The sequence below is a fragment of the Chelon labrosus genome (assembly GCF_963514085.1).
Source record: "Chelon labrosus genome assembly, chromosome: 10".
Lineage (NCBI taxonomy): Eukaryota > Metazoa > Chordata > Actinopteri > Mugiliformes > Mugilidae > Chelon > Chelon labrosus.
Genome location: NC_140360.1, coordinates 6,665,448 through 6,675,292, shown reverse-complemented (window position 1 = coordinate 6,675,292; position 9,845 = coordinate 6,665,448). Strand labels below are relative to the sequence as shown.

The following is a 9,845-nucleotide window of genomic DNA, read 5'->3' as shown; positions in this document are numbered from 1 at the left end:
GGTATTACCGGTGGCGGTGGCGGCACGCAGTCACGGTTACCACCCCCACCACCCCCCGGCTTCACTACTGCTACTACTACCGCTGCGTACAAGTGTCAGCGTTGGTTTTATCCAGCCGTTTACGACTTTTAACGAGTCGCAAACCCGTTAACTGAAGCAGCAGAGCCGCCGCGCCGGAGGAGCTCCGACGCCGGGAGGTGAGTGAGCGTCTCGGGCTAAAGTTTCAGCCGATTACCGCTAACGTAGTTTATCTTCACCATACAGTTTTCTATATCTCTCCTCTATATCGTTTAAATCGTATTATTTAGGAGGTAATTTGAGTCTTTTACACGGATAAAAATCATGCGCAGCGGCTTTTTTTTTTTTGGTGACAATCGAACGTTAGCCGTTAGGGGGGTTAAGTTAACGGAGCTGAGACGACGGTTGAGCGCAGTTACAAACGGCCGTTTAGAACGGCCGTTACCGGGCTACACAGCTGCTCCGCTAACTTAATTAGTCGAGCCGTAATTATTTTCTTAATAACTAACCCTGCTCACACGGGACACGAGTGTATCCGTGTATGGGTTTATTATAATTGTATGTTTGTTGTCCTATAATAAACGTAGACTTAATTAAAAAAAAATAATAATAAAAAAAAAACGTTATCATAAAGACTTCCACTGATAATGTGATTTATTTATTTTGGAAAAAAAGCCGGAACATCCTCTCTACAGACACACCTGCCCTGAAAATCCGTTACGATATCTGGGTTAGACTAAAATTAGAAGAGAAAAGCCAGCCGCCCTGTAATAATAATAATAAGTGTCAGCCTCGGTACTTGTTGACAAAACAGTGTGTGTGTGTGTGTGTGTGTGTGTGTGTGTCTGTGCTGGCGGAGGACGAACAGTCTGGAAAGACATTAAGCCACGCCACGGACTGTTTTTTTATTTGTTTTAAAACGGGATTTCCTAGACTATGCAGATATCCTTTCCAGTCTGACCTTGTAAGAAGCAGCTGCGAGGGTTTATTGTTGTACGGACACAGTGAGGAAAGGTGTTTCAGTGCCACAGTACACGCCAAACGACATATAAAACAGATAAATAATGCAAAATAAAAGGCTAATCTTAAAAAGCAACATGTGAAAATACAACAGATATGTACACCAGTCAGCCACAACATTAAAACCACTGACAGGAGAAGTAAACAACATTGACCATCTTGTGACAGTTCAATGTCCTGCTGGGAAACTTTTGGACCTGGCATTCATTCATGTGGATGTTACTTAGACATGTAGCACCCACCTAGACCAGACCAGGTACCCCCACCCCATAGCAATGACGCTCCTTGATGGCAGCAGCCATCCCCAGCAGGATGCAGCCTCACACAGACACGCACACAAAAACGCTTTAGGAACAACTCAAAAAAAAGAAAAACATGAAGAACAGCACAAGGTGTTGACCTGGCCTCCAAATTCACTAGATCCCAAACTGATGATCAAGTACCTGTGGGATGATCCACAGATTCCCCTCCCTTCCCACTTCCCAACATCATTCTGTTGCCAGACACCCATGCCCATGTGAAGTTCCCATGTCCGTTCTCTAATGAGCCACAACTGTTTTGGAAGCGACAACGGAGACCCACACAGTGTCAGGAAGGTGGTTTTCAATGCGGTGGCTCGCTCATGGGACGCCTGGCACGCACACACATTTCCCACCTGTCGATTGGAGATTGGAAACGGGCCATAAACCCAGCGCAGAGAGACAAAGGGGAAAGATAACGCTTGCGCAACGGCAGTAAAAAACCATCAGGTGACGTTGGAACAGGGTCAGAGCTGGTTGATATATAAATATCGGAAGAAGCAGTTTGTGGTTCTGCAATACAAGATAATAAAAATTAATAATTGTTGTAAATTCAATAACCCTTCTAATAATCCCTTCTAAAAAAACATGTAAGTATCTTCACGTTTGTTCGGGAGGAATTTGCGGTGATGCCGATGAAGAAGAAGAAGAAGAAGTACCAGAGTCCTGTATGTCTTGTGCTGAAGGAGTTTATTTAGGCTTGTATACGAGGAGAACAGAAGATTCGTCATCACAACATAAGCGCATGAGTCCACCTCAATTCTAAGGGTCAAACAGTAAAGCTCAGATTCTTATACTAGAAAGGTGGGCCGATAGCCTAGAATCTAGACGCGCCCCTAGCGGCAGCAAATTACATTTGCTTCCAGGGTCAGTCCAGTTACTCTCCGTTGACTTGAGATTTCGAAAAATCCAAGATGGACCAGGCCAATCACGAGTCGGTGGGCGGGCTTAACACGATGACGACTGACCTGCGACCATAAGTTCCGTGAATTACGCGTGAATTCCCCGTCCTGCTAGAACTACCAGAGCGATGGCTGCTGCTAGCGAACAACTTTCTTTCGAGTCGGCTTTGGCCGCCGCTCTGAAAGACTTGAAGTTAAGCTTTTCTCTGAGAAAGGAACAAGAAACTGCACTGAGGTCGTTCTTACAAAAAGAAGGATGTATTTGGAGTTTTTCCAACCGGATACGACAAAAGTTTGATCCACAGCTTTAAAATGATTAATGCAGGAGAAACTCAACCTGTAGGCAAACTCATAAAAAAAAAAAAACAGGATGCAACAAGAACTATTTGATATCTATTAGGGTAAGGTTTTTCCACAACACATGCAAGGAACTCTCTTTTCCGTCGCTCTGACTACGCCACCTTCTTCGTTGCTCTGATTGGTTGTAGCGCTATCCTATTGCGTGGAGAGGGAGTTTGAAAGACAACCGTTTATCCCACCCCTCCGGTTGAGCCCCGTCTATGGAGGGTGCCCAGACCCTATATTTAATGTGGGTCTGGCTCGTCAGGCTAGTGGGCCGAGGCAGCAAAGGGGAGATGTGTTAACATCCAATTGGCTGTAGCGCATAAACATGAAGACAAGGATTCACACCAGCTAGGAAATACAAAGTGTCCTCCAGTGACGGAGGGCGTTATCATCTAAAATCTCTACAGCTGTGTCTGTAAACAGCCAGAGAGTGAGATTGAAGAGACAATAGGGCAGATAACTGACCCCAGCAGTAATCTAACATTAAACTATCTATAGGGAAGTGAAATTATTCTCTAACAACGTTTATAGACGCTAGCCATGCGTTGGTGTTCACGTTTAAACCCCAACTCTCCACCGGTGTTTTCAAGTCATTTTAAAAGTGGCCACAGATGAGTGTTTCGGGGGTTTTTCTTTTTTTATGTATCCCACGATTTACGTGACTGAAAAACGTTCTCAGACACACTCCTACACCTACGCGCATGTGTAGCTAATGAACCCACAAGTGTGTGCATATAGTATAATAGACAGAAACAATAGTAATAGTATGAAGAATAATAACCTAGCAAGGGAGAGACTGAATAAAGGAACAAATGAATGCGGTGATGGCCAAAAAGAATTAGCAATTAGGAAACTTTATTTAAACAGTTGGTCACAATGGACTGGAAATTCTTTGTCACAGGTTTAAAGGAGAATTGTGCGGTCGTATTTTAATTTAGTGGTGTGGTTTTTTTTTTTTTATACATACAGCTAGGATGTGGTATTCGAGACTGTTATAACTTTTGATTCAGTCATGACTAAAGGCAGATGCAGCGTAGAATAAGATACAGAGGGAACAACTCAGAATGCCGTATTTTCTTTAATATTATTATTACTATTATCGAATTTCCCACAGGATGAATAAAGTATCTATGTATTTTAACTTTTTAGCATAGCCACAGTGAATGTGTTTCACTAGATCTTAATGTCTAGAGCATCTGACGCACTTCTATAGGTTAAACATCTAAACATCTGTAGATTAGGCTGTAAGCAGGAAACAGGTTTTTTGGTTTTTTTTTTGTGAGAATTGGGTCACACAATACCCACACAATAACCTCTGCCTCAGCCTACTGAAACATTCATTAACTGTTGAACTGCTGAATTATTAACTGTTGTACTGACTGAGTTACACGCCGGCCTAAAGTTTTGCTTGTCCGTGTACGTGATAGGAAATGCGGCGACACTCGAAGAAGAAGAATGCCGTCGTGGCAGTGCTTCTCCTCGTCGTGGGATTGTACCTGTTCAACCAGTCTGACTTGGCTGTAAGAACACGCACGCACATACACGTACAATGACCACAATATGTCACATCTCAGCCCGCTAGGCGCAAACAAAGCATGCACATGCAAACCTGATTTAATCTGTCATCTACAAGAAACCCCTTATGTGATCTGCAGTGTGTTTGGACAACATAGATTTGCGTATTATATGTGTTGTGGTTTTTTGTTTTTGTTCGTTTTTTTCCGTGCAGGGTCTGGGGAGCTCGTCTCAACAACCTCCACATGAGTTAACTTGGCAAGCAGAGAGGCTGATTAAAAAGGAGTCCTGGGTCGAACAGGGGGACTACGTGCACCTAAATGTGTCCTATAAGCTGCTTGCCGGTGCACCATCTACCCAACAAAGTGAGTTGTCCTTTTTTTGTTTTTGGTGCAGTGGTTGCGGTCTTGTCACAGAAGGAGTCTGCTGAAGATATGCAACTCATTGACTTGGTTTCAATTTTTAAATTTAGTTTAGTTTGTTGGAATATTAACAAAGACATTTTAATTCTTTGTGTGTGTTTCACCTTTTCATTTATATCCCACTTCCTGCCCAAATGATCATCGTATCTTGATTAATTTTTCTTAACCATCTTGGAACAACGTCTGTGGCTCAGTAGGTGTAGTGGGTTGTCCACGCACCAGAGGGTTGGCGGTTGGATCCCTGGTGCGTGGACAGTCTTAGCACACACTTTCTGACGGTGATCTCCACGTGGAGTCAGGCAAAAGTCAACAACAAGCAAATAGTACTTAGGCAGACTTCATTCGTTCACAAGGGAAATTGCTTGGTCACAGCTGTAAGATAACTCCATGTTATTAATGTAAGTGCTCATTATCGTACCTTCCTGTATATATATTACACTGCCTGGCCAAAAAAACTCGCTCTAATATTCGTCGTTCCGCTTTTAGCATTCTCTGTGGTATTGTTTCAGCTTCTTCAATGTCACCAGATTTATTTCCATCCAGTGTTGCATTCATTAATCTTTCACCAAGATCTTGTATTGATGATGGGAGAGTCTGACCACTGCACAAAGCCTTCTCCAGCACGTCTCAAAGATTCTCAATGGGGTTAAGGTCTGGACTCTGTGGTGGCCAATCCATGCGTGGAAATGATGTCTCATGCTCCCTGAACCACTCTTTCACAATCTGAGCCCGTGAACATCAGGGAAGAAAAAATCTACTGATGGAAAAACATGTTGCAAAGTTAAGACTACACATTATTCAGATTCAGAAAACTTTATTTGTCCCCGGGGGGCAATTTATCTATCATAATCCTGCACAGATTATCATGCTGTAAAGTTCCTTGTGAGAATTAGTTTTTGGCGTGTCCTCATAGCGTTAGGGGTAAAGGTGCCGTTCGTGGACCTTCACGTGTTGACAGTTGGTTATTGTTGTTTGTTTGCTTGTTATTAGCCGGTGATATGTAATGTCGTGTTGCTTGCTGTTTGCTCGTAACACAGCAACAACTGTTCTTAAGATGAGATAATTGGCAATTTCAATGCAAAAACTGACACAGCTCCTAAACATTTTCGCACGTGACGTGGCTGAATTTGGTCTGAATGAACCACTTAGCAAACATGTTGTGGATATCCACACAAAAATAACATCTTTTTGCTTGGATGACATTTAAACGTCCATACCCACACGGAAAGAACCTATATAAACATATAGGTTCTAATATAGGTTTTGAATATATGTGACAAACATAAAATTGGCCGTTTTCATATATTATATGTACATGTATGTACCTATATGTTCACTTATATATATATACTCCATATATGTACTTATATGTTCACCTATATTTCACCTATATATATGCACCTATATGTTCACCTATATTTCACCTATATATATGCACCTATATGTTCACCTATAAAATTATTAAAATCCACAGCTACATGGCCTACACAAACAAATAAAAGGTACCGGCCAAGGTCTGCGGCCTTTCCTCCATTCCACTAAGTGCTCCTCGGCTTCCTTTTCAGTCCCTTCCAAAAAAATCTTTAACCGAAAAACTGCGGACACAGTCAAGGGCCAAAATACTATGGGCCCCTCTATCCCCACCCTCTGTCCAAGCAGGACATAACAGATGTCCGAGGGTGATATCGCCATGTTTGCTCCCAGCCGCTAGCCGCTGTTTATCTTTGCCGCTTCTGCTAAGCCGCTGCTGTAGAGGGGGCGGTAACTTCCGCTTCCGGCGGAACAGTTCAGAAACTTCCTTGGGAGCAGCAGAGTAGTGAAATGCTTGCCAGTATAAATACCGAAAAAAGAAGCTATGAAAAAAAAGCAATAGCTATGAATCCAATACGTTACTTTTTTTTTCTTGTAAGGGACTTTGGACAAATATGCAGTTATTACCTTGAGAATAAAAAATGTGAGCTAGGCATCATGTATAACAGTTGCATAAGTGAGATATGAGCTACACAATAGGTATGACACCTGCCACTGGGTATATGAGCTATATAGGAGACATACCTTGTATGTACATATAGGGCTTATATGTGGATATAAAGAAGGAATATAGGAGCCCTGTATATGCACATATATGCACCTGAATTTGGCCTAAATGCAGCATATATATGGCACATATATATGCTACATATATATGTGCCATATATATGCTACATATATGCGGCATATATATTATCATATATGTGCATATATAACATATATATGCACAGATAAACTGCATATAGGTTTCATATATGCCCATATATCCTCATGTAGGTTCTTTCCGTGTGGGTGAGGTAAGAGCTTTAGGATGGTGTTCCTTGTCAGAGGACCCAGTTGATCTATAATGGCACAGTCTGATGCCTACTGCAGGGCCTAAGGATAAGATAAGATAAGACTTTATTCATCCCCGTGTTGAAATTAGGGTGTTACAGCGGCAGGGAACAACAGTGCAAGATACTAAAAGATACAAAAAATAGAATAAGGCAGACAAATATGTTATGATACAAAAAATATTTACACATTGCATCAGGTTTTCAGTGGATAATCAGAAGTTGAAACAACCAACTTGTGTAGATTGAGGGTTGAGGTGGTAAGGAGGTTAAATATGATGCTTCAAAACTACGGCTGTCAATGAATCGCATGATTTCTACACTAAACCCACTTTAACACATATGAATCCCACTATATTTACTCTGTTTTACAAACATATATCAGTTTGCATTGCTCTTATTAACATATACGCAGCTCAGAAAGCTCCCTGCTCAGTTCATACCTCACATAGACATTAAATGCAGAAGGCTTTGGGCTTGTTTGGTCCGGCAGGACGTTGAAGCTTCTTTATCCATTTCTGCTTGTTTCTGCTTCCTTTCCTCTTCTGCTTCTTTTGGGATTTTTTGGCAGTTTCTACACCACAGCGCCTCCACAGGGTAAAATGATTTACTACGACCGCACTTGAGACCCTGCTTGATTTCCACAGTGTTGCTGCTGCGTTCATCACTCGCTGATTTTCTAAACTACTGTTTGGGTTGATTTCATAATGACAGAAGGTGCATGACCTAAGCACGTGTTTGCAAAAAAAAAGAAATGCAGTTTGCATTAACATTCCATTAATATTAATGTTAATAACATAATTCAATATTTATAGGAATGCGCACGCCACCCTTATCACTTAGAGAGGCTTTCAGCTTCTTTAGGATCAGGCACTTGAAAGTGTAGTCCTCACAGACGACAGAATTTCTTGTCGTTTCACTGATATAAAACCCCGTCGTCACCATTTCTGTCCTCTCTCGCTGTAGGGTATTTGTCTATCGGGTTATCGTCGGTGAAGAGGAAGAAGGGCAACTATCTAGTTCCCACCTTGCAGTCCATCTTCTCCCAGTCGTCTCCTGAAGAGTGTTCCTCCATGGTGGTGGTAGTGCTGCTGGCGGATTTTGACGTGGCGTGGAGGGTCACTACAGTGAGGGAGATTAAAACCGCCTTCGCCCCGCAGCTGGAACAAGGCCAGCTGTTGGTCATCCACGTTTCTGAGGAGTGGTACCCTCCTCTTACAGGTGCGGCACACGTGTGATTCCCCAAATGTGTTCTTATTTTGGTCGTCGTCGTTGTTGTGATACTGAGTCCGGGTCTCTTGCAGGGATAAAGAGGAATTTCAACGACGCCCCGGATCGGGTGACGTTCCGCTCCAAGCAGAATGTGGACTACTCCTACCTGATCCACTACAGTGCAGGTCTTGGACAGTATTACCTTCAGCTGGAGGACGACATTTCATCTGCAAAAAACTTCCTTACAACCATTAAAACACGCATCGACGAGCGAAACGCAAAGAAGCCCACCTGGGCAATGTTGGAATTCTCCCAGCTCGGTTACATTGGAAAGCTCTACAAATCAGCCCACCTTCCTCTCCTGGCCCGCTTCCTCTTCCTCTTCTACCAGGAGATGCCGTGTGACTGGCTAATGTCTCACTTCCGAGAGCTGATGACGCAGAAGGAGTCAATCATCTTCAAACCCTCTCTGTTCCAGCACATGGGGACTTTCTCCTCCTTCCAAGGGACGTACAACAAACTCAAGGACAAGGACTTTGAGGAGGGCGTTTATGCCAACCCTTCAGCTGAAGTTTACTCCAACATGTCCACGTACAAAACCCACGCACCCAAACTTGCCTGGGACGCCGGGGAGGGATTCTTCTGGGGACGCGCGCCAGAACAGGGAAGTTATCTGACTGTGGTGCTCACGGAGCCTAAAGTAGTAACGGGGATATTAATAGAAACAGGGTCAGGGGGTAAAGACCTCCTGGAGTCAGCTCAGGTCGCGCTGGGCCGCACCGTGCTTGTCGCGGACAAAGAGAAGAGCTGTAAGGAGTTCCAGCCAGTGGGAGCGATTGAGAACGGCAGGTTTCAGATGCAGGACCTGGACAAAAAGTACGGCTCCGAGTCCTCTTGTCTCAGGATACAAGTCACAGCTACGCAGAAGGACTGGGTGATCATTCAGAGAATCAGGATCACAACGAAGCAGAGTACACCTCCAAGCTAAACATTAATGTTCATTTTACCTCCGGACAGATTTTTATTTTATTTTTTTTTGGTATGCAAACTGACGACATGACTTTTGTGCCTTGTTAAACTGTTATAAACTTTTATGCAACGTCAACGTGTGCTCGAAGAAACCGTGAGAAGCTGCTGACAGGTTGAAGAAAACCAGATTACACGGGTGTCTTCAACGTAATGGAAGGATTTACAACGGCTAGTCGGGCATAAGCAATCAAACATAATATGTGTGTGTGACTGTGTGTGTGTGTTTAATAGTTGCTTTGTACGCCGATCAGGCATAACATTATGACCACTGACAGGTGAAGTAAATAACTTTAACCATCTTGTGACAATTCAATGTTCTGCTGGGAAACTTTAGGACCTGGCATTCATTGGTGTGGATGTTACTTAGACATGTAGCACCCACCTAGACCAGACCAGACCAGACCAGGCACCCACCACCCCATAGCAATGACCCTCCTTGATGGCAGCAGGATGCAGCCTGACACAGACACCGTTGTGGAAGTTTTTCCTCTGCCGCTGGTGAAGAATGAAATAGAGACTTCTGCCCGGCCGACAAGATTTTATTGTCTTTGCAAAGAAAGCGAGCGGTCAAAAGGTGAAGCAAGACCCCGAATGTGGGGGAACCTAAACATTTATACCAGAGGAACACCCCTTTTGCATCCCTTCGTCTGCTGCAGGGGTCGGTCTCCTCCAAGAGGTGTTGTCACACCCTTTCGTCTATTGCAGGTATCGACGCCGACC

The 9,845-nt window shown here is 43.5% G+C and overlaps 1 protein-coding gene across 2 annotated transcripts; it reads left to right on the top strand.

Annotated features, from left to right (window-relative positions):
* Window positions 1-66: 66 nt before the first annotated feature.
* LOC311494031 (alpha-1,3-mannosyl-glycoprotein 4-beta-N-acetylglucosaminyltransferase C) lies at window positions 67-9,772 on the top strand. 2 transcript variants are annotated; one of them, XM_084552873.1, is made up of 5 exons: window positions 67-197; window positions 4,012-4,104; window positions 4,314-4,464; window positions 7,851-8,105; window positions 8,189-9,772. In XM_084552873.1, the coding sequence occupies exons 2-5, from the start codon at window positions 4,015-4,017 to the stop codon at window positions 9,082-9,084; spliced, it is 1,392 nt and encodes a 463-aa protein (XP_084408999.1). In that variant the 5' UTR covers window positions 67-197; window positions 4,012-4,014; the 3' UTR covers window positions 9,085-9,772. The 2 variants fall into 2 exon arrangements, with proteins under 2 accessions (XP_084408999.1, XP_084409000.1); XM_084552874.1 differs by lacking the exon at window positions 67-197 and having other exon boundaries at window positions 3,275-4,104.
* Window positions 9,773-9,845: the final 73 nt, after the last annotated feature.